Source organism: Miniopterus natalensis, chromosome 18 (assembly GCF_054644295.1).
Source record: "Miniopterus natalensis isolate mMinNat1 chromosome 18, mMinNat1.hap1, whole genome shotgun sequence".
In the NCBI taxonomy this organism is placed as follows: Eukaryota; Metazoa; Chordata; class Mammalia; order Chiroptera; family Miniopteridae; genus Miniopterus; species Miniopterus natalensis.
The window spans coordinates 23,622,880-23,647,771 of NC_142098.1; the positions used below are offsets into that span (position 1 = coordinate 23,622,880).

Consider the following 24,892-nt stretch of genomic DNA (forward strand, 5'->3'; position numbering starts at 1 on the left):
TCTCTTATTGGGATATTTGTGTGTGTTTGGCTCTCGGGCAATGTTTACTGCCTTCTGGTGCCACACTGACATGCTGCTTGCTCTCCCAGATGGTCTTTTGAAGCCTTTGAGATACTCTATTGCATTTTAGTCCTGCATTTGTTACAGAAAATAGAGAAGGTATTATTTCACATACATGTTAACAAATACCCCTTCTGAGCTTAATTCAAAAGTCTGACTAAGTTTAGTATTCAGAATGAAGAGACCTAGATAGAAGGAAATGTTATACTTCAGTTACTGTAGTCTTAACTCAGTTTTTATACTGCTATGTAAGGAAATAAGGGAATTCGTTGTTTCCTTTTTCTTACGATGAACCTATCATTAATCACAGGAGCTAGCACCTTGGTAGTGACTATAGTAGGAGGCAGAAGAAAGGGTTGGAAGCTGTCTTTTTTAAAAATACATTTCTTTTAAAAATTGAGTTGAAATTCATATAACAAAATGAACCATTTTAAAGAGAAAAAATTTAGTGGTATTTAGTATATTGACAAAGTTGTGCAACCACCACATCTGTCTACTTCCAAAATATTTCCATGTCTCCAAAAAGAAACCCCATGCCCATTAAGCAGTTACTCTCCAACTCCCCCCCCACACACACACACACCCCGAGTGCATGGGCCCTTTTAGGAAGAGAGACTATCTGTACCTGTCAATGACAGCTTTCTCACAACCCTTCCAAAAATACTAGTTTTCATCTGTTTCACCCTCTGCTAATTCTCTTCAACTCATCTAGAAGAGTCTGGTCCTGACCTGTGGTAACTTGCTTCTGATGTTGCCTGCTTGTTCTGAGTTTAGGTAAATTTGAACTCAGTTCTCCTGACACATGTGTATTCTTTCCTGAATTAGACCTAGCATTCTACTCTACATTCTTGGAGTAATAAGTTAATTATGCTAAATTAAAACTCTAATCTAATCTGAACAAATTCAGTTAACTTTTTATCAGGATACTCTGAAAAAAAGAAGTTTCATATAATATATTTGAATAGGCCAAATGTATAATCTCATTCCAAGAGAGGGATGTTTTTAGAAGCCTCCTAGAACATTTAATTCTTATTCTGGAAGATATTCAAGGTATAAAGTTATTTGGTAGTTTCCTGACATTATCAAGTGTCTTTTGGTTTTGGTTTTGGCACCTTTAGAGTGCTTTGCTTGTTCTTATGTAGCTCTCACGGGAGTGCCGAGCTGAAGTTCAAAGGATCCTACACCAGCGTGCCATGGACGTTAAGCTGGATCCTGCACTCCAGGATAAGTGCCTAATTGATCTGGGCAAATGGTGCAGTGAAAAAACAGAGACCGGACAGGTAGGTGACATAGTTACCTGTTTATCTTATTGTCATAATAATATTCATGATTAACATTTTATGTAGAGTACAAACCCCATAAAATCCATTTCTGTTTACTTCACAGACATGATTTATGATATTATTTGATGGTCTCTCTATAAGAAATCCTCAGGAAAATTTTCTGTTTGGTCTCTATAATCAGGAATAATTGTACTTTTCCTAAGCAGTTAGTTTGTTTTTGTTTTGAAGTGAACGATTTTATTTATTTTTTATTATTTTTTTAAAAATATGTCTTTATTGATTTCCGAGAGAGGAAGAGAGGGAGAAAGAGAGAAATGTCAGTGATGAGAGAGTCATTGATCAACTGCCTCCTGCATGCTCCCTCCTGGGGATTAAGCCCGCAACCCCGGCATGTGCCCTGACTGGGAATCAAACCGTGATCTCCTGGATCATAGGTCAGTGCTCAACCACTGAGCCATGCCAGCCTGACCAGTTAGTTTGTTTTTATATTATTTTGTAATTGATTGTTTTCCCTCTTTGTGTTGCCTCTTAAAAAGCCTGGAGTCAAAGAAAGGTATGGCCTGCCTCTAGCAAGTATATATAAGGTGTTTTATGTACTAACTTATTACTTGCTCCATTCCACTTTTCTTAACATAATTTCCATTTCTTTCCTCTTTCTTACTTATTTTTTATTTATTTTATCTTGCCTTTTTTTTCTTTTCTCACTTTTATAAGCCACATTAAGCCTTTTGGAGAGAAGGCAGAATATACATATGTACATATACATGTAATACTTGTATGCATGAATTAGTGTGGGTGCCCTTCAACAGTCCTACAGGAATGTAAGAATGGACTTTTTCTATCTAGTAATTGATGAAATTGAGGCTCAGAGAAGTGAAGTGTGTTGACTTCCTTACCTAAAACTCAGGTCTAATCCTATCCAGGCATTTGTTCCATTATATTATAACCACCTTCCATACAGATAAGTATAGAGAAGGAGCAGCCCCCAAGAATTACATGCATGCAATGAATGATACCAGAACAAGGCGTGAATACAGGTTTCCAGGTTCCCTTTTTACCACTCCAAAACACTCTCTGGGATTAAACTACTGCAAAGTCACATGTGCAGGAATTGGACATTTTTAAGAAGCAATGGCTGCCTACACAGATCTGTTGAGCCTGGGAATACAATTTTTAGCAATCTACTTCCTGGCCCTCCTACAGCTCTGTCAAGTTTATTGTTAGAAAATGCCTATTGTTTTGCTTTCTGCTGCCTCTGTCTAATGAAACAAGGGATCTTGTCATACAGAACCCCAGGAAACAGTTCCTTTTATACTCCTTGTAAAGTAACATTGAGAAAGCTGCATTTTGTTGCAGCACATCCCTGTGAAGCTAAACTTCGGACAGGATTCCATGAATGGAATTTTTCCCTTAGCCATTTATTTTACTCCCAAAAGTATTACTCATTTTCCTTTGAGGGTTGTGTAATTCCTGTAGCCCTTCTCCTCCCTTCCCATTCTAATTTCAAAACAGAGAGGTTCTTGCAGAATAGTTAAGTTAGTAAGTTAAACTTGGTCCTTTAACAAAGTCCTTTGCTGAGAAATAGTTGTTGATGTGTTTTGGGGAAATGAGCTGATGTTGTACTTAAAAACCTCGAAATTTCTAAGAGAACTAGTAATTGATGCTACAAGGTAGCTCCAGCTTAGTGTCAAAACCCAGACAAGATAGCTTTTAGATACCGAAACCCTAGTATGCTCACTTGTTTTGCAGTTTTCCTCAGAGGGTCATTTTATGTGGGCTTAGGTTAGAATCCCAGATTTGATTTGCAGGAACTTTCAGCTCTATGTTGTGTTTAAGAACCTGAGTCCCAGTGTACTTTGCCCATAAAAGAGTTTTAAATATTTCATGTCTTTCACTGAATTTGTTGTCCAATGATCATTATCAAAACACAGGAAAAAAAGGAATGGCAGGGTGTTGATGGAATGGAATAAAGGCCTGGTAAGATTTTTAGACTCCGAGGACACCTGAACATCAATTCTCATCAGACTTCTCAATTTGGCTTTCTAGAGGACTTACATGGCTTAACCCTGCTAACCACCCTATTACATCAAGTAATTATCTTTCTAACCATCCCAGTTTGGGAAATAAATAAAACTTGTGTTCAGTGAAGTAGTTTTAAAAAGAGAAGAAAAGGAGAACCGCTGAAAAGGAAGTAGACGCTGATATCTCAGCTTCCCTGGGTCATTTGTGTAATTGACAAACCCCAAGGGATTGCCTTTTTGTTTGCAGGAGCTTGAGTGCCTTCAGGATCATCTTGATGACTTGGCTGTAGAGTGCAGAGATATAGTCGGCAACCTCACCGAGTTAGAATCTGAGGTAAGCAGTTTGCAGTTCACAGAAGGAGAGTGCCCTGTCAGCAGCCTTTCCTTTATTCTTGGTCCTGTTTCTAGATGCTCTGGAAAACAAAAGAAACCATCAGATTCTGTTTGCTTTATAAAGAATATTGTGATGCTTTCTGAACCCTTTTATCATTTTTCCAGAAAAACACTTTTATCATTTTGCCCTTTGGTTTACTTCATAAATTAGACTTATCACAGTGATTAAACCAATCTTTTTTTCCCCCTTTAAGAAAAGATAGCAGCTATACTTTAAATCTCTTAACCACATTCAAGAAGAGTCTAAGCATTTCTGTTATCTTCAGCTTTTTCAATTAGGTCATTTGGTAATATTTGCGTGTTTAATAAAATAAAAGCCTGGGACTTAGTTAAACATGGAAGATTGAATACACGTGTTTATCCCTGTTCCATCCTGAAACCCACTAAAATATAAAAAGTAAAATTAAAAACTTCATAAGCATAGGCATATTATTTAAAATACAGAGATTATTATTGGGGAGGGGGCAGCTAAAAATGTTTATATTGTCTTGTGGGGCAGAAATCAGGGAAACAGGAAATTGTTTTTTGTTTGTTTTTTAATCATAAACCTTTTAGAACTATTTGAATTGTCAAAATTAGCAATACATAAAATTACACTCTCCATTAGTTTTTTTTTTTTGTTTTTTTTTTTTTTTTTACTTTCCAGTTTTTAAAAGTTTATTGCCTTCTTTCATCTTCTGTCATCTCCTCTCCCATTCACATGGTCCATATGGGCTTATGAGGATAGTGATGTGGTTTAGGAGTTCATAAACTAAAGAAAGATGTCAGTTACCCCTGTTTTCATTTTGAACTGTTTAGCTTTTTGGTAAAACTTGAAAGGCTTTATATACTCCAGTATTATTATTATTAAATATTTTCTCCTCTCTTCTTTTTTTAAAAAACTCTTCACATAAGGACATGCTTATTGATTTTAGAGAGAAAAGAAGGGAGAGGGAAAGAGAGAGACATCAGTGTGAGAGAGAAACATCAATTAGTTGCCTTCCATACAAGCCCCAACTGGGAATTGAACCCCCAACCTAGGTAGGTGTCCTGACCGGGAAGCAAACCCACAACCTGGGTATGTGCCCTGACCAGCAATTGAACCAGTGACTTTTCAGGGCATGGGACGACCCTCAACCAACTGAGCCACACCAGCCAGGGCTTCTTTCTTGTGTTTTTTTTTTTTTAATGTACTTTTATCGATTTCAGAGAGAGGAAGGGGAGGGAAAGAGAAATAGAAACATCAATGATGAGAAAGAATCATTGATAGACTGCCTCCTGCATGCCCCCTACTGGGAATTGAGCCCACAACTCGGGCATGTGCCCTGACTAGGAATGGAACTGTGACCTCCTGGTTCATAGGTCAGTGCTCAACCACTGAGCCACACCCGCCAGGGCTCCTCTTAATTCTGCATCTCCTTCTAGAAAACTTGCCTTTCAAAGTATAATGGAGGTGCAGATAGCCCCATCTATGCTGATGGGGCTATCTAACTTAAAGACTAGAATAGACTACAAATGTGCATAACAGACTATTTGCCCATCAGATGCTATAGAGTCAGAGAAAGAAACTGCTCCTCTTCCCACCCTTGGTTCTTTCTAAGGCAGAATTAATATATTTAATCTTCTACAGGATATTCAGATAGAAGCCTTGCTGATGAGAGCCTGCGAGCCCATAATTCAGAACTTTTGTCACGTAAGTGATTTGTGGAGAAACAAGGATTAGAAACAGAACTGAATTTACTAGGACTCTGGCCCCCAAGTGTGTTGGATCATCTCTGTCTTCAGCATGTTACTCCTTTGTGGCCAACTTTGAGAAGTTGAAGATGTAAACAAAAGCAAGAGGGGATGACACCATCCCGGGAAACCTATTTGATTATCCTTTGTAGGTTCCCAGATATGTGCTTAGCAGCAGTTGTTGAGATGCCCTTTATAAGAAAAGAAGAACTGGAGAAGCCCCCATGAGCATGACTGAGTTGCTTCCAGTACATCCGCTCAGGATTCGTTCACAGTAACAGTGGCTTCCCCTTCCAGCTGTCTTCTTGTACCTGGATATTGAGCAAACTTTATTACTTTATTCACTTATTGAATTACCTAAATTGTGAGAGCAAAACACACTCAGGAACCATGAGGATCTGACAACCAGGAAGCAAAGGAGTAAAAGCACAGCGTAGTACATGTTCTTGTTGGAGCTTCATGCAGGGCAGCTTGCTGTGTAAATTTTATTCCCCAGATGTTTGTCCCTTGTAATTTCTGAGGCTTATTTTGACATAATTTAATACATACCTTGTTTGCAAAGGCTCTAGAATCAGCCTTGTTTGCATTTTTCATAGCCTGGGATACAAGGTTTGTTTATTAGGTATTACAGATGTAGTATAAATGTGCACTGCCTTTTGCAGGATGTGGCAGATAACCAGATAGACTCTGGGGACCTGATGGAGTGTCTGATACAAAACAAGCACCAGAAGGACATGAATGAGAAGTGCGCCATTGGAGTCACCCACTTTCAGCTGGTCAGTAACACCTGGCAGAGCCTCCTTTTCTAGACTGCTCGTATGGTTACTGAATGCCTTCCTCTTTTAGAACATCAGAGCACCTCCTGTGAAAAATTGTTTTTTGTTCTCATTAAATGTGGTTTTTATTTGCTATGGCCAGACACTTTGTTAGGCTCCTCGAAGTTCAGTGATAAATACATAGTTCATACCCTTAGGGAGCATGCAGTCCATTGGGAATAGAGACAAGTAAACAGGCATTTCCTGCTTTAGTCACATCGCTTGCTTTCCTAAGGGGTTGTGTTTTTTTTTGTGGGGGGGTGTGTGTGTGTGTGTGTGTTTAAATCATACCTTTATTGATTTCAGAGAGGAAAGGAAGGGGAGAGAGAGATATAGAAACATCAATGATGAGAGAGTCATTGATCAGCTACCTAGCCCGCAACCCGGGCATGTGCCCTGACCGGGAATCAAACCCCGACCTCCTAGATCCTAGGTCAATGCTCAACTGCTGAGCCATACCCAGCCAGGCCTAAGGTATTTTAGCCTTTCCTTTAACAGTATCAGTGAGATCTGCTGTTTTGGCTGAGTGTTCATTTCAGTGGCCCAAATATGTATCAATACACTGGATTCAGCCTTTTATTTCTTTTCTTAATCATAATGCTCAGGCCTGTCATAATGAGAAGGCTAAACCCACTCTTCGTTGTTACCATGTGTCTGAGGAGGTGCCTCTGGTAAAGCAAGCAGTTCCTCGCCTGAGGACAAAATCCAGGTGTCTTTAAAACTGCCCTCTTCCGAGCATTAGCTTTAAACAACCAGATTGAAGGCCTTCGGGAGTGTGCACCCGGGGCAGTGATGGAGCACACAAGCCCTGCCCTTGTCGCCTATATTTTAGTAAGAAAAAGACACAAAACATGTTTACAAGTAATACAGCCTCAGGTGAGCCTCTGAAGAAAAGTAACGCAGCGTAAGGGGTGGAGGGCGAAAGAGACGGGACTTCAGAAGGAGGTACTTAAATAGAAATGCCAAGGAAGTGGCAGAGAAAACCGTGGGAAAATCTGGGAGAAGGGTTCTTTTGGCCAAGGGAACAGCATTTGTGTGACTGGAATGGCAGGGAACTGGTGTGGTCATAGCAGAGGGAGGAATGGGGAGGTTGGCAGTTCATGAAGCCTGTGGGAGACTGGGGCAAGTCATTCAGAGCCCAGAAAGCTGACTTAGGACTTGCCACAGAGCTGCTGATTTTCTTTCTCATCGTTGTTTTTAGGTGCAGATGAAGGATTTTAGGTTCTCTTACAAGTTTAAAATGGCCTGCAAAGAGGACGTGCTGAAACTTTGCCCCAACATAAAGAAGAAGTATGTACCTTTTAATTGATTCATTCTGCTTCTCTAAAACCCCTCTTAGCTACTGAATGAATACCCAAGGTGTCAGGCGGCCTCCTGCTGTCTGGTAGCCCAGGAGGAGGTCTCCTTGCGCACTCCTATGGAAGTGTGGCCAAATACCACATTATCTGGCCATCATCTTTATAGCTGCTGAGAACCATGACCGGTGGTGGTAGTTCTGATGTGGAAAGCCTATAGGCTAAAGAAGCATTTTCAGTTTTTCCAGTTCAGGCTATGCAACTGGTAGAGCTGATAAGATTGTGTACTTAGAGGAACAAGTTACAGTGTGACTACAGGATGTTAGCTGACTTCCTCCTGACGTAACTCCATTATGTCATCTCTTCGGGGAAGGAGCAGAGGCTTTTACTGGGTTAGAGATCTAGTGAAGAAACAAAAACTTCATTCATCTTAGTGAGCAGTGTAAGGAGTTTGTACAGCATGGCTACCCAAATCCTTCTGTGTTAACTCTTTGCAAAGGCATGTTTCTAGAACATATTTCCTCGCGTATAAACCAAGTTCCTATTTTGCTCAGGTTTCCATACTTTTCAGGAATGGGTTTCACAGTACATCAAAGTCACAGTCCAGAGTTAAGAGCAGCATTCCTCTCTGGTCACACGTTTTTAACAAAACAAGTGTGGAACTGTCCTTGCACACACGTTCCCTCTCTGGCCTCCCTGCCAGTCAGGAATATAGTCAGCATTTGTGCTGTGGCCCAACTTTTATGACCTATACAGTCAAATTGCTGCTTGTAGAGCTCTAAAAACAGCGAGACTTACAGGAAAGGCATTCAAAAACATGGTAAAGGGGGTCATGAGTTCTGGGAGGTGCTGTTGCTCCTGGCCCAGCCCAGCTCTCAGACGTCTGTCCTTCTGGCTCCAGCCAGTCTCAGGCCTTCTCTTTTCCTTGGCAGGGTGGACGTGGTGATCTGCCTGAGCACCACCGTGCGCAATGACACTCTGCAGGAAGCCAAAGAACACAGGGTGTCCCTGAAGTGCCGCAAGCAGCTGCGGGTGGAGGAGCTAGAGATGGTAATGCCCCAAACCACTGCCTCAACTCCCAGAAACCCCAGGGGCAGGGGATAAAAAGTTGGGTGAGGAGTGAGGGCTTCATGGAAAGATTTTAGCCACTATTGTGATAGTTAAGACTTGGAGCCACGTGGTAAAATTTTACAGTATGACAGCTTCTTATTTTACTCTTTTTTTTTTGAACGATAAAATGTTTTTTACAGCACGTAACTGGAAGACCAAAGTAAGACGGGCTGTAAGCATGTGATACAGTCATTGTATCAGTAATGTCCTCAAGGATCAGCTGTCTCCCTTTTACTCTGCTGTCCTCCCACCAGCTTCATCATAAGGCTAGTTTCCCTCATAATAGTTGCCTGCAACACCTGGGCCATCTGCTCCAAAATTCATCTCCAGCAGGAAAATAAAAACAAGGGAAACTTCCCCAGCATGAAAAAAAGATCCTTCCCTTCAATTTGATTTGTCAGTTTGAGGTCTGTACCACTCCCTGACCAACAGCAGCCTCCAGGGGAGTGCTGTGCACTGATGAGCTAGCTGATCAACAAGGTGAAGTGGAAGTCAGCCACAGTGTGCGCTATAAGAGGAAAATTCTATTGCTCAAAAGAAGTCCAAGGCCATGTAGCTAGACAGTGGCAGAACTGAAACTAAATCCCTTTTCTCCTGCTACTTTGCTATGTAGAAGTTGTGCTTACCAGATACAGTCAACAAATAAGCATGTAGATCATTTGACATCTCCATCTTAGAGTAACCTCCCTTTACCATGCTGGTTCCCTTTCATACAGACAGAGGACATCCGTCTGGAACCAGATCTGTATGAAGCCTGCAAGAGTGACATCAAGAACTACTGTTCCACAGTGCAATACGGCAATGCCCAGGTAACTTTTTGTTATTTTTTTAACTGCAAAAGTAATGTGAAGGTGACATTTTAATAATTCTTTTCTGGTAGGATAGGCCTTATCGCATCCTATCCAGCCTAATCATCCCCCCACGAGCTGTGCCAGACTTTTTTCCCCAAAGTTTCCCTTTGTGTTCTATTTACTCTCTTTCCTTTTTCAGGTTACCTTGTCTGCCTAATAACCTCTTACTGATACTTCATATGCCTCCTCCTCTCGATAACTTTCCCAGCACTCTGCACCTCCATAATTATCCCCTCATTATGTTCCCATTGCACAGTTCTTAACTAAAGGTCACACAAGTATCACCTGGGAAACTTTAAAAAAAAAAATGTGTGTAACAGGGACCTACCCAGGATCATCAGGAATGAAGTACAAGCAAATGATTTTTTTTAATGTTCTCCCAGTGACTCAGCTACCTCTTCTAGTTCAGGGCATTGTCTTAGAGCTTTCCATTGAGATGATGTCTTCGTTATCTTCTTGTATCTAGTATTGTCGATGCAGAGTCTCAGGTCAATCTGATTCTCATTTCTGTATAGTTAATCTATGAGTTTTCTCTTTATCTTTAATGATCTGTAATTTCACTGTGATGTGATTAGGTATTTTTTTTTTTCTTTATTCTGGTTGGCTCTTTCAGTCTCAGAATTCATGCCTTTCTGCAGTTTTCATTCCCAAGATATGCAATTGATTCTTTTCATAATCTCTTGCTTGTTATTTACCATTTTCTTCTGTATTGTTCTGAGGATATTAAATAATATGTTTTAATAGCTCTGTTACCTTTTTCCTCAGTTATTTGATGATTCTTGGTTGTGCCTTGAGGATTTCACAGAAGTCTCGTGACTTTATGCTACAGCCCTAGCTACTGTAGCTTTTCATCTCCCCTTCTTTATCGTTTACAGGTGATAGAGGAAAGGGGAGGTTTCAGGATATACTTAATTCACTCCTATAAAATTGATCCTATACTACTTCATGCTTTTTATTTTTATTATTTTTTAATATATTTTAATTGATTTCAGAGAGAGGAAGGGAGAGAGAGAATCATCAATGGTAAGTTGTCTTTGATTGGCTGCCTCCTGCACACCCCCAACTGGGGATCGAGCCTGAAACCCAGACATGTGCCCTGACCGGGAATCAAACCGTGATCTCCTGGATCATAGGTTGATGTTCAGCTGCTGAGCCACGCCACCCGGACTACTTTATGCTTTTTTAAAAAACTTTATTATTGATACGATTACATATGTCCCCATTTTCCCCTCCTTTGCCCACCTCCACTCAGCCACCCCCATCCCTAACCCCTCTCCCATTCCCTCTGACAGCTGCCAGTCCTCCATGTATCCATGCCTCTAGTTCTATTTTGTTCATTAGTTTATTTTGTTCATTAGATTCCACATATAAGTGAAATTGTACGGCAGTATTTGTCTCTCTGATTGACTTATTTCACTTAGCATAATATACTTTATGCTTTTATGTTAATCCACTCTTCTTTTTTATTGTACTTATTTATTTATATAAGTTTGCCCTATGCGGTGTAAGGATTGGGTCTGATTCATACCTGGCAGGTAATGCTCTATTCTCAGGTGGTAAGTGGTGAGCTGAACTAAATCTCCTGGCTTGTGCCTACTCCCTAGTCAGGGTTGTTGCTCCAGGGAAAGTCAGAGAGCCTCATCTGTGCTCCAGAAGGACTCTTGACAAGGAACAGCTCTAGAAGGCAAAAGAAACCAGGAATCCTGAGTGGGTTTCCTTGCCTTTAGAGTTCAGTGCAGCCTGCTATTCATCCATTATTTTTATATAGTTTGGTTTACTATTACCTCTGAAGTTATAAAGCTGTAAATATAGTTCTCCTTGATAAGGAAATTCTGATTCTAACTACTAAGAATTAGAAATGGAAGATACCTGGATAGAAAGATAGGGATGCACTAGGATCTGAATGCTTCTGTCAGGATATGTGGATTATCAATCCCGGATACTCCCCTTAACTTGACTATAACTCTTACTCCTTAGATTATTGAATGTCTGAAAGAAAACAAGAAGCAACTAAGTACCCGTTGCCACCAGAAAGTTTTTAAGCTGCAGGAGACAGAGATGATGGACCCAGAACTAGATTATACGCTCATGAGAGTTTGCAAGCAGATGATAAAGGTAAGAAATCCAAAACCAAGTGCTAAGCACAGGGTGAGTAAAATAACAGCATAAACTTCTTTAAATGTCAGAGCAAATTCATATAATCTTTCCATTTTCAGTTGTTTATGCAGCTAAGACTTGGTTCTAAAAGTCTGGTCCCAGACCAGTAGCATCAGCATCACCTGGGGATCTACAAATTCCTGGGCCCCACCCCAGACCTACTGAATCAGAAACTCTGGGAGTGGAGGTTTCTGTTTTAACAAGCTCTCCAGGCAATTCTGATGCATACTCAAGTTTGAGAACCCGTGAGCTAAGATAACTGATTTCACTTTGACCTGAGCCACAAGTAACTGGAGGTCCAGTGAATATATGATTGGTTTGGGGGATGATTGGTGGTAGTATACTGAGAAAACCACCTTCAGGTGTCCTAATCATTAATCTACCACAATCAAAAGGCTTTTCCATTCTATAAGGTTTTTGCTTCATTTACTTCTCCAGTGAACATTCTCTACCTCAGAGCTGACTTGAAAACCTAGATGTCAGTTCCTGGATCTATCCATATATATAGAGAGATTAAACTTAAGGTTCTGACCCCTTATTTCAGTTCCCCTTTAATATAAAGTGCTACTTTTCACCCTATCAGATAAATTCCAAAGAGAATTGTGAAAGTTAGAAGTCTCTTTAGCTGGGCCTCGTAGAATTGAGTGCTCTGTAAAAGTGGAAATATTGGTCTTTGATTTGCGGGAACCTCATAAGACTTTGATGACTTTCATAAAAATCAGTCAACAGTCCACATCCCCATATTCAGGTGTCAGTAGACTATAATTAGCCAGTAGAGATGGAATTTTTTTACTAGTCCAAAATGGAGCTCTGACTTCAAGGACACTAAGAAGTGTATAGAGGCTAGCCCTATAGTTAAGAGATAAGCCAAATGGGTCCTTTCCACACATCCCTGCTCACACTGGTTAGTGGGTAATTCCTGAGTTTCCCATTGGAATTGGGTAGATATTTGGCCACCTGGTACAATGTTATATTCATGCTTAATAATGTATAATCTCATGAGATGCCATGTAATGTAACAGCCATGAAGGTAAGGAATCAGCTCTATGCAAAGTAGGAAGCACTGAGGTGGGAGAAAGAAATGGAGAGCTACAGTAGAGAATAGGTCAAAAACGGTGAACTTGAGGCTGAGTGCTTATTCAGGCTTAGCCATGAGGCTGCTTCTGTCATAAGCTTCTCAGTAGATGTATGGATGATCCAGGTGATACAGATGGTGGTAATTGCCACATTTGGATAGCCGTTTTTAGAAAACTTTGATTCTTTGCAGAGATTCTGTCCAGAAGCAGATTCCAAAACCATGTTGCAATGCTTGAAACAAAATAAGAACAGTGAATTGATGGATCCCAAATGCAAACAGATGATAACCAAGCGCCAGATCACCCAGAATACAGGTAACATCTTGGCTTGGCTTTCTTGGTCCTACACTTAAATGGAACTGAGTGGGCATATCCATGTCTAATTAAACTGTAGGTGCTTTGTTGCTTGTGAATTTTAAGGGAGAGCCTAGATATAAGCAAAAGGACTTACTCCTTCCTTGAATAGTATCCAGAAGAACAGAATGAACACCATGGGAAAGAAGAGGCTGAAAAAATAGGAAACTGCCTTTGAAGGGCATACAAAAGAAATCAGGTCTAGATTTCTTGAAAAGTGTAGAAATTAATAAAACGTCATGCATGTGGCAGGCAAATATAAGGGTAATCCATTTTAGAACAGAAATTTCATCTCTTGAGTTGCAAGACCTTGTCACTAAATGGGCAGGGTGAGTTGGATATTCTGTTCTCAGTATTTTCAAAAATAACTCATGTGGGGAAGGTTGTTGATGTCTGCTTGATTTTTGTGAGGACTACTTGGAAGATCAGTCTAAGACCCTGAAGAGTTGGTGCAGAATAGAAGCATTCCTGATTTGTATTTCTGACTAAAAACAATATAGTGAGAGCTCAGTAAACATTTATTGAATAAGCAAATCAGTGGTTTATTTGTGGTCATTAATATAATATGCCCCTTTTTGGAATGTGGATCTCTAAAAATTTGTGAATCCAGTTGGAATATTTTATAATGTTCTTACCACTTTCTGCTCTAGATTACCGCTTAAATCCTGTGTTAAGGAAAGCCTGTAAAGCTGACATTCCAAAATTCTGTCATGGTATCCTGACTAAGGCTAAGGAGGATTCGGAGCTAGAAGGTCAAGTCATCTCTTGCCTGAAGCTGAGATATGCTGACCAGGTAAATGGTCCTGGGCTCTCAACAGAAAGGCATATTTAGGGAGCTTTCTCTATTCCTGGCAGTGGTTCTCTTTGGAAGCCTTAGCTCGCTCCTACTTCCCCAAGACCTTTTTTTTTTCCCATTGCTTTTCAGAGAGAGTGGAAGGGGAAGAGAGAAAGAGAGGAACACCAATGTGAGAGAGACACATTGATTGGTTGCCTCCCGACCGGAGCCAGGGATCCAGCCTGCAACCAAGGTACGTGCCCTTGGCTGAAATTGGACCCGGACTCTTCACTCCGCAGGCCGATGTTCTATCCACTGAGCCAAACCGGCTAGGGCCCCAATACCTTTTTTTTATACTTCCCCCAAGTCAGGGGCCAAATAAAAAGCTGCAGTTGTCTAAGAGGCTGACATATCTCCCTTTGTCACATGTAGCGCCTCTCTTCAGACTGTGAAGACCAGATCCGGATTATTATTCAGGAGTCTGCTCTAGATTACCGACTCGATCCTCAGCTCCAGCTACACTGCTCAGATGAGGTAGGATTTGGGTATGAAACTGGTTGTGAACAGAGCTGGTCAGAGAAGTTTTATTGGAGAAAAGTTCTTTACTCTCTTTTCCTAAGCCTGACTTCAGGGTTAGTTGAAGGCCCATCTTCTAGGCTTTCTATTGTGTGAGTTCCTGGTTCTCTGTAACACTGAATTAGACTTGTCACTGTACAGTGCTGATTCTGTACTTCTCTATTAAATAAGAGCATTCTGTTATTATATCTATGTACATATAGTTTGTTCTTCCCTTCTCCTAATTCTCACAGTCAACCCAGAATACCCCAAGACTTGTCAGAAAGATAAAAGTGCTCCTATAATAGCTCTAAAGAAGTTCCTGTCCTTGGAAATTGACTTCCTAGCCAGAAAAGGCCATGTGAAAAACCATGTTCAGCGTAGGTGAACTTTAGGGGATCATAGTTAAAAATACTTTGAAAAAGCCTACTCAGAGCTGTCCAAAGAAGATTAAGTTTTTAATCCGTGCTGCAAGCTGTTTCAAGACGTGTGTGTGTGCGCGCATTTCCAAGTTGTGAGCCTGAGTCAACCCTGAACCTCTGTAAATGTCAAGCATTTGCTTAAATTTAGTATTTTACTTGCTAAGTAACCTTCCTTCTGTGGAATCAGGGAGTAGTCTGTGATTCTAGTCCTTGACTAGACCTGGGACAGTCTGTCTCAAATCTCAAGGCTGATGGCATGAAGATATGTGCATTGACTGGTTTTTGACTCTGTGTCAGTCCTTGTAAAGGAAAATGGACCTTGGTGTCTCGTTCTGGAGGGAAGGGAGTAAAATCCACCGGGAATCTGTTTGAGAAGAGCCCCAGGCACATGTATGGGAGGATCACCAGATCTATACGTTTCAGAGACCAAGGTTTCTGGTGACACTAGGGCGGCCTTGTTTTTTTGTGTGTCTCCTGAACAGATCTCCAATCTGTGTGCCGAGGAAGCAGCAGCCCAGGAGCAGACAGGTCAAGTAGAGGAGTGCCTCAAAGTTAACCTGCTCAAAATCAAAACAGAAATGTGTAAAAAGGTAACCACCATCGATCACCACTTCCTCCCACTTGCTTTTCTCTCCTCTTTCGCTTTTTCCTTTTAATGCTGTAGTCTGCACTTCTTAGTAATAAAATCTAAACCTTCCTTCCCAGAATGCTATGCTGTTCCCTTTTACCAAACTTTAATTTGATTTTTGACCATTAATGGCCTATAACTTAAATATACTTTCACATATACTAATTATTTGTGAATATGTCTCATTTCCATGACTAGACCATTCTTTAAAGGGCACTCTGAGTGCAGTACCAAAGTAAAATGTCAATTCCAATGTATCAGTAAGTGTATCGCATTCATGAAAATCAATGAAACTAAAAATTCATTTCAGAAACATCACATACAAACAGATTTATCAAAATGTAACTGCTAAGCATACATTATCTTGCAAAATTGAAAATGAAATTATGTATTTGATCTTTTTAAAAAAAACTTTATCTTTTTTTGAAAATGTGTTAGTGATGTCATTGTTGAGTCAGTGTGAATATTGTGTGCAAATATTTTCATGTGCTAGAAATGTTTCCAATTTCTCATGATCTCAGTTCACTAAAAGCTAAATCTAGATATTTTCCATTGTCATCAAATGGTCCCATCTAACTTCGAGGAGGACTTTTTGAACAATATTTGAGTTTTATTTGGGGGGGTATTTTTATTATTATTGTTTTACAGGGGACTGCAGTCTTTCTTTTGGGAGCAAACTAAGTTTTATTTAAGAAACCATTTCTGGCCTGTCTTTACCTCCTGTAATTTCATGTATAATTAGAGGGTCTTCAGAGTTGATTTTAATTCTATTATGTTTGTATGTCTCTTCAGAACTTCTTTAAACTCAAATAAGATTTATTCTTGCAGTAGCATTATGCTGTCATTTTTTTTTTTTTTCTTTTTGAGGATAATGGAGATAAAGGGAAGCATTTTGCAGACATTTACTTTTCTTTGGGAATTTTCATATAGCATATTACTCTGATTTTCTGACTTCTTAAAGTAACAACATAACTGTATTACACCAATATGAATACTAACATTTAGTGTTTAATAATATGACATACCAGAATGTCAAAATCCCAAATATGATCTTACAAGCTACTGTTTAGCAAACAGCTTTATATTCACTAGGTCCCCAAGTGTATTTGTTAAATAGGATGCTGAAAATCTGCATTCTTTGCATCAGCACCACATTGCCACCTGTCTCAGAGTAGGCGCTGTTGTTGATCTTCAACCTTCCCGCCTTGACTTTTGTTTGTACCAGAAGTATTTGCAGACAACAAATCTGATGCATTTTTTTCTATAAAAGCAATCTCTGCAATGTTCTTCCCTTCCTAGGAGGTGTTAAACATGCTGAAGGAAAGCAAAGCAGACATCTTTGTGGACCCAGTTCTTCACACAGCTTGTGCCCTGGACATTAAACACCACTGTGCAGCCATTACCCCTGGCCGAGGGCGTCGTAAGTCACCATGTTCACTCTGACTCTGTCTGAACTATCTTGGGAGGAACAAAGACTCCCCCTGAGACATCAGTTGCAGCTACTCTGTTCTGTAGCTGCAGCTCAACCACAGACATCCTCTGGGAGCCTGGTTGATGCCTGAACTAGGCCTTTGTGGCAAAATGAACTTTGGAATAATCCAGCAACTTGAACTGAAAGTTGAGTTATCAGGGAGGCATAAGTTAAGCCATCATCATGGACCTCTTTCACACCTTGTTCAATCTAGAACAGCTTTATCAGCTTCCCCAGTGGCCACATTAGGCTCAATACACAGGTTCTATGTGAGGTAGAACCTGGGAAGGTATAAAATTGTGTTTCTGTTCCATGTGTGCCCAGTAAAAATAAGAGAGATTTTAGGAGATAGTCTGGACGGTCTATCTGGGATGAAATATTCTCTGTTAGATGTTGGGTCAGGTTTCCCAGAATAGATATCACTTTGTTCATGCAACAGATCTGAAGTCTCTTGTGGTTAGGTAGCCTTCTCCCCAACCTTATTGAAATTTCTCGGTTCTGTATGATTTCAGATTCTTCTTATCCCTTTCCTTCCACAGAAATGTCCTGCCTCATGGAGGCCCTGGAGGATAAGCGGGTGAGATTACAACCTGAGTGCAAAAAACGCCTTAATGATCGGATTGAAATGTGGAGTTACGCAGCAAAGGTAATCACCAAGAGAATCTCCTAAAGTGGCCATCTGTTCTGTCAGTTTCCCAGTTTCTTCAAGATACTTCACTGGTTTTCTTGTCCTTATTGTGAGGCTGACAGTAGGTATATTTGAAAAAATCTGTCGTACCTTTAAGCCTCCTTGGCTGTCTGTGAGCCTGGAACCACCATCTTGCTTTGTATTGGGCTGTGTCTGCAAGGTTTTGCCAGGGCCATTACTTTCTGCCCTCAGGGGCCCACAGTCCACCACTAAATAGTGAGTCACCCCAAGGAAGGATGAGACATAAGCCAGCTATGCAAAGAGAAACTAGACATCATGCCCATGGGAAAAGAAAGCTATCTGGCCACTGCTGTTGCATAGCTGGTGTTTCTAATTTTGCATAGTGCATGGGAGAGTATGTATGTGAGACTGGCCCTCAGCTCACCTGGAACATGGAGAATAATAGGAGAGAGACATCAAGACACTAGTGAAAGTGTACAGTACCCAGACGGACCTGGGCTGGGGCATATTCTTCCTACAGAAATTCAGCCTCAGTGAGAAGAATGAGAACAGTTCTCCTCATGCATACATTGCTTCGTAGTTTTAAAATCGCTTTGGTGGATATATTACCTCATTTAAACCTTGAAACCCTGTGAGTGGAATGATTATTTTCCCACTTTATGGTGGAGGAAACTGACTTCAAAAATTATTACTTGCCCAAGGTGAAAAATTCAGGTTTCTAGATCCACGCTCTTTGTATCTCCCTGTGCTGGGATAGACATTCCTTAGATCAAGAGAGAGAACACAAGGACTCCTCCTTGGCCAGTTCTTCCCGTCACCCATATGCTTAAAGGTCAAGGGTAACGAGGAAGGGGGAAGGACCACAGAAAGTCTTTGTACCTAGAAATAAGGCACCGTAGCTGTCAAAAGAGCACGCACACCCCTCACCCCTTCTCCCAAGGGAACGAAGTCAGCTTTGATGTCCTTGGTTAGTTGAGGCAGCGAGAATGAAATTAGTCTCTTCTTTCCACATCAGTTGCCACTTTTGAGCTGATAAGAATTGCTTCAGGGTAACACCGCTGCTTGTTTTGTGTTGACAAGTGTTGGTACTTGAATCGCATTCATCTGAAGCCTCCTGCTCTATTTTGTGTACCTGGGATGAACGTAGAAGCAGCCCAGACATCTCAGGGCCAGCCCCTTTCAGGTACCCAGGCTAAGGTGAGACTCAAAAGAACAGGTTTGTGTGCACCTGGGGAACCTTTTGGTTCTGATTCTGCCATAGCACGCTACTAGAGAGGTACATTTGAGAAAGCAGTGAGGGCAACTGAGCATGAAGACTAGTTACATAGTAAATGTCCACAGTCGGGGAAATGGGGAAATATATTCCGTTCCTGTACATTGTGTTTGCACATTATTTTTGATGTGGGGGATGCTTATGATAGAATAAGGAGTGAAAACAAGTCAAGATATAGAATTAGCATGCAACATAATTTCACTTTTTTTAAAAGGCATAAAACATGATGAATAAAATAAATCAGAATACATAAGAACCAGTTACCTTTTGCAAGTCACTAAACCACCTCCCACTCGTTGGGCCTCTAGATCTTCATTGTAATACGGGAATAATAAAATCTATTTGCCAGGATTGCAAACATGTTGTACCCTTTGCCAGGACCCAGCATATTTCCCAGTCCTCAGCGTGAGGGGTATTATTTTGTTAGTGGTAGTGATTGCTGTGATGAGACTCCCCCTCTAATCTTTTTTTTTTTTTTTTTTTTTTAATCTTAACAGTCCCTTTTGTTTTTCTTTTTTAAAAAAAAATGTTTTTAATTGAATTTATTGGGGTGACATTGGTACACAAAAACTACAGGTTTCAAGTGTAAAACGCAACAAAATATCATCTACTCACTGCATCGTCCGCCTGTCACCCAAAGTAAAGCCTCTTTCCATCCCCATTTATTCCCCCTTTGCCCACCTCCACCTCTCCCCAACGCCCTTTGCCTCTTGCTATGACCACACTGTTGTCCATGTCTGTGTGTGTGTGTGTGTATACACACATTTGGTTTTTTGCTTAATCCCTTCACCTTTTTTCACCCATCTCTCCAAACCCCCTTCCCTTTCACAGCTGTCAGTCTGTTCTCTGTATCTGTACTTCTGTTTCTGTTTTGTTTGTTAAATTATTTTCTTCATTAGTTTCCACACATAAGTGAGATCATATGGGATTTCTCTTTCTCTGACTGGCTTATTTCACTTAGCACGATACTCTCCATGTCCATGTAATCTTGTGCGGTAGGTAGTTACAATATTATCATCAGAAAAAAAGAGCTGTAGCCCTAGCCTGTTTGGCTCAGTGGTTAGAGCGTCAGCCCGCGGACAAAGTTTCCCAGGTTTGATTCCGGCTCAGGGCACGTACCTCAGTTGCAGGCTCAATCCCCAGCCCCAGTCAGCATGAGAGCAGGAGGCAACCAATCAGTGTATCTCCCTCACATCTATGTTTCTATCTCTCTCTCCCCCTTCCACTCTCTGAAAAACAATGGGAAAAATATCCTTGAGTGAGGATTTAAAAATAATAATGATAAGAAAAAGAAAAAAAAAGTTGTAGCTCTTGTCCCTTGCCCTTGCTCCTCAAAAGAAATAATGTAAATTAAACTAAGAATCGTGGTAGGGCAAGTTAGAGCTAACACAACCCCCAGCCCGGTTCTCTTTCAGTGGGTGATGCTATTACATGTCATTCCAGGTGGCCCCAGCGGATGGCTTCTCTGACCTCGCCATGCAAGTGATGACATCCCCGTCAAAGAACTACATTCTCTCTGTGATCAGTGGGAGCATCTGTATATTGTTCCTGATTGGCCTGATGTGTGGACGTATCACCAAACGAGTGACACGAGAGCTCAAGGACAGGTAGAGCCACCTTGACCACCAAAGGAACTACCTGTCCAGTACCGTTTGTACAGCCCTCCTGTATAGCGTACCCGCTCACCTCGTTCTTCTCAGAGGTGCACCAACACCCGTGGTAGAGCAGCAGCAGGCATCCACTCCACTGTCCCATCTCAGACTCCACCTGTGTCATGGTGTCCCTCTCCTTTCGACCATTTGTGCAGCATCAGCAGCTGGCCGCTTTGGTTATCGCCTTTGTTGGCAGACTTAGGTATACTTGCCTGTAGACAAGTCTCTCTCATACCAGTGGAAGTATCAGTACTTCCAGAACCAACTCACCTGACCTGCAACTCAAATGATTTCTTTTTTTTAAAAAAAAACCAAAAAAAAAAAAAAAAAGGAAAGAAATTTTTAAAGAAAGAAAAAAATGTATATAGTAACACATCTCCTCCAAGCTTGATTTGGGCAGTGGGGTTATTTCTTCTGTGTGACTGTGTAAAATGAAGACAGGACGTTAGAGGGGAAACACACCACCCAATATGCTACATAACTAGGATGTATTACTCATTTCTCGAAAGCACCTTTGGGCCACGTCAGGGCCATGAACTTCACCAAGTGGTGGGAAACCACTAACCAGCCAACCTTGGATCCTGTTTTCTTCTGCTGAAACAGTGATGCCTTCCAGTTTCCACCCTAACAGCCACTGCTGTCAAGACCCCCAAGGCCATATGTATTTCTACGATCTCACCTCAGTGAAGTAAAGCATGAGTCTCCTGAGGCCAAAGGCAAATGGACTGGGGAGAGGATTGAAAATCTGTGATGCTGATCTGCACTGACAGGCTGCACCCTGAGTCCCCAGGCAGCAGAATCCCAGTGATCTTCCTCCTCCAGGCTAGTGCAGGACTCAGTTGTGTTGGGATTGACTCTGCTGGGGTAGTAGTGGCTCCAGAAGCCCTGCCAGGAAGTAGTCAGTGCGAGGGAGGAGGCTCAGGGCAGGAAGGAGGAGCAAGGGTTTCATTCACTTTGCTTTATTTTTCAGGCAACAGTGCAGGTCAGAAACAATGGCTGATAAAGATTTAGCGTGGTCTCAGGGTGTGCCTGGCAGTCCAACCTGACCTTTTTGCAGGCTCAAGGCCAACTTCCCAGACACTCCTTTATGCCTCTACATGGAGAGGGCGTGGAAAGTTATTACATTAGAAGATGGAGGCTTTTTTTCTTTCTTTCTTTCTTTCCGTTACTGTGTATACGCACTGTGTTAGGCATTGGCTAAATGTTGTACTTTGGTGATTCATCAGTCTTTTCAGAATCTGAGCTTAATGGAAGCAATATTCCTAGCCATCCTCCCTTACCCTCCCAGTGTGGAGGTGACAGGTTTGGAGTGTACAGAGGGAGAGTGCAGGTATCGGTTCTACCTGGCACAGCTTGGTTTGAATTTCGGGCATGGAGTCACAGTGGCTGCATAAGAGGGTGGTGTGTACAGTAGGAGATATATTTATATAATATATATTTTATTAACCTGTTAGACGTCCACAAAGTATTATAAATCATGTGCCTAAAACTGTCTACATAGACCATGGCGCCCTTCCTCTCCTGCCCCTCCTTTGCCACTGTCCATGTGTTCCGCGGACCTACACAACATTTGTCTTCCCTGAAATGTGTTCAGTACAAAGTGGGTCGGTTTGTGGATCAGTTGATCCAAATTACTCCTTGTCTATTCTGACTGACATATATTTGATACTGTGGTTTTCTTCTTTTTCTTTCATTTCTCCTTGCTACCCTTCCTGGAGGCAGTGGGTCCCAGGACCCAGCTGTATATCCCCCCTGCCTAGGGTAATACAAGTTGCCAAGGGGAGCCACAGAGCTGCTTGGTTCCCTCAGTCCTGCTCCTAGGGTCTTCCTGATTCTCAGCAACTGTTGTAAGATTCTTCAGTCTCATAAAACTTGAAACTCTTGGAGTCTGAGCAGTACCCCCCACCACCACCACTGTTGGACTCAATTGAGCTGGTCCAGACAGTTTGCCCTCAAGAGTTCCCACCTGGGCTGCTGAGGCTCAGGATCAAGAAGTGGGGATGTCCTCTAAATGCAGCCCCCTCCCGCAGACATGTCTGGTATGGTTTACAGGATAGGATTAATGTTCACCATTTGGGGGGCTGGTGCCATTCTCATCTGTGCAGTCTCCCTCCCAATACATGTAAAACATCTCCATAATTTAATGTGTCTCAGTATTTCTGTTCTTTTTGAGCTGAGACAATCTTATTCATTGTGTGCAACAGATCTAGAAGTTTGAGGAGTTAGATTCTTGAAACTTTTGTCACCTTTAGAAATGGTAAAAATAGAAGGGATAACTCTGCCTATATCTTCAATTGCTTATTTTAAGAAAGCATTTCCCCATCCTACTTGGAATAGTTTTATATGACTGGTTCTTGAGACTCTAGGCAGTGTCATGAGCAGTATGCCTAGCACCGTCTGCACCTGCAGCCTACTGTATCTGTTCTGTACTGCATTTGGTATAACAAAACAGGTTCTGGAGCACCTCTGGTTACCAGCCTCATGGTTCAGTCATGATTGAATCAGCTAGTCAAGAAGAAGAAACCATGACCCTTGAGGAGGAGCTGATGACAGATTGTGGCATTTATCTCTTCTGATATCTAGCCCATGAACAGTAACATAAGGAGCAGGTGGGGTTTTTGCCAAGGCCAAGGCTCCTGGCAATTGCTGAAAATTACAGTAGCCAGGTAACTCCCCTGGCCTTATTAGCTCACTCCAGTGCCTCAGGAACTCATACTTACTGTGCTCTATGACATTCCAGAGACACCAGGAGGTCAGTCTCCTTGGCTGGAGGCACTATAAAGACAAAATCAGAAACCTGGACAAAATGTCAAGAACAAGACTGACTGCTCCCTGTACTGGAGCGTCTCCCACAGAGGGTGGCTCCTGGAGTGAGACTTCACTTTAGTGCATCCCTGGCCCTCCTCTGCTATTGCTGCTGTCCCGAAAGAAGCCTGCTAGCAAGATGCCCCGAGATGGGAGTCCTAGCAAAGGCTCAGGTTCTCCCATTACCTGGAGACCCTCTGCCAACACTCCCAGTCCCAGTTCTGTGGATCCAATCAGCTCGTTCTGAACCTGGGCGTCCTTAGAAGCTAGGGGAATTCTAATATTTAGTGAACAGGCGTTGACTTGAATTCATTGCAGGCCTTCAGCGATCTCACATCCTGCACTTACTGTCCTGGGGGACAGAGAGCAGTTCTGCTGGTGGAGAGAGAAAGATTCTGCTCTCCTAGAAGATACGACAGAAAATTACTATTAGAGTTCATCTCTTCCCATTTCCTGAGGCCACATAATAGAAGAATCCAACAGTCGAGAGGTCTGTAGCATTCATTTACATTTCATCAAAGTGGAAAGGGAGTTATATGCTGACTTCCTCTACCTTCCCAAGAGAAGAGCCACTCGTATATACGAGTGTGACTTTTGGAAATGTCTCCCATCCTCCCCACCCCCAGGCTGTGGTACTACTACTAGCCCAAAATCCCCGCTACTGTGATTCATCAGGGAGGGGTAGATTACTTCATGGGACCTCCTTTGTTAGCTGACCTCAAAGTTTCTCTGAGAAAAGGCCTTCATTTCCTATTTCTTCCCCTCCTCCAACAAAAAAAGAAATGCTCTTCACAGATAACTTATACTAAGTAAACACATGTGGAGAAGGAAACTAGAATTGAGACCCTTGGAATCCAGCCCGCCCAGCCTGACACATTCAACCTGAATTTTGGCCATAGAACAAAAAGAAGAATATGGCTTTCAAATGAGGTGCATTTTGATGTGTTTACTTGTATTTCAGCTGCTTATAAATTCTAAAAACCTCAGAGATCCCTTTTATTTCTCACTGTTTGGACAGCACCAAAGCAGTGCTATAAAATGCAGCAATCCAGTGTCCTGGGTTTTCCTGGGCTTTTAGAGACACTCCTCACCTCCACATTGGTCTTTGATTCCCAAAGGCCTAGGCCCAGAGCAGATGTTGTTCTGGCCTGCTTCTCTCTCGTTGTCTTCAGTTGCCCACCTCTCTAACTCCACTGCTCGTAGTCCTCCTCTCCACCAGGCAATCGAGAATCACGTTAGGGCAATCAAGTGTGAAGCTGAATCCCCCTTCCTGGCCAGACCTCAGACAGCAGATAAGTCATTAGCAGACAGACTGACTCTTCAGAGTGGCAAGTTCCCCCAACCTATCTAGTGAGGTCACTGGAGACCCAGGGACTATTTGCATCTGAGCTCAAAGGTGTGACAGTCAGCTGGGGCTGGTGGTGACAGGATCCTGACAGTGGTTTTCTCTCCTTCACCCTTCCCAAGATCCACTGCAATGCGCAGGGAGGGATGTTGGGATACATGCAGTGGAGAAATCTCCCTGGGCAAGGAG

General features: G+C 41.8%; 1 protein-coding gene across 1 annotated transcript in view; it reads left to right on the top strand.

The window, feature by feature from the left end:
- Positions 1-23,791, top strand: part of GLG1 (golgi glycoprotein 1) — a 74,647-nt gene extending 50,856 nt beyond the window's left edge. Inside the window, exons 12-26 of the mRNA XM_016196518.2 lie at positions 1,203-1,340; positions 3,612-3,698; positions 5,367-5,429; positions 6,133-6,246; positions 7,487-7,575; positions 8,513-8,630; positions 9,407-9,499; positions 11,519-11,656; positions 12,966-13,089; positions 13,779-13,921; positions 14,336-14,437; positions 15,363-15,470; positions 16,808-16,928; positions 17,519-17,625; positions 20,345-23,791. Coding sequence (XP_016052004.1) covers positions 1,203-1,340; positions 3,612-3,698; positions 5,367-5,429; positions 6,133-6,246; positions 7,487-7,575; positions 8,513-8,630; positions 9,407-9,499; positions 11,519-11,656; positions 12,966-13,089; positions 13,779-13,921; positions 14,336-14,437; positions 15,363-15,470; positions 16,808-16,928; positions 17,519-17,625; positions 20,345-20,512 — 1,713 coding nt within the window. The 3' untranslated portion in view covers positions 20,513-23,791. The remainder of the gene's footprint in view (positions 1-1,202; positions 1,341-3,611; positions 3,699-5,366; positions 5,430-6,132; positions 6,247-7,486; positions 7,576-8,512; positions 8,631-9,406; positions 9,500-11,518; positions 11,657-12,965; positions 13,090-13,778; positions 13,922-14,335; positions 14,438-15,362; positions 15,471-16,807; positions 16,929-17,518; positions 17,626-20,344) is intronic.
- The last annotated feature ends 1,101 nt before the right edge of the window (positions 23,792-24,892 follow it).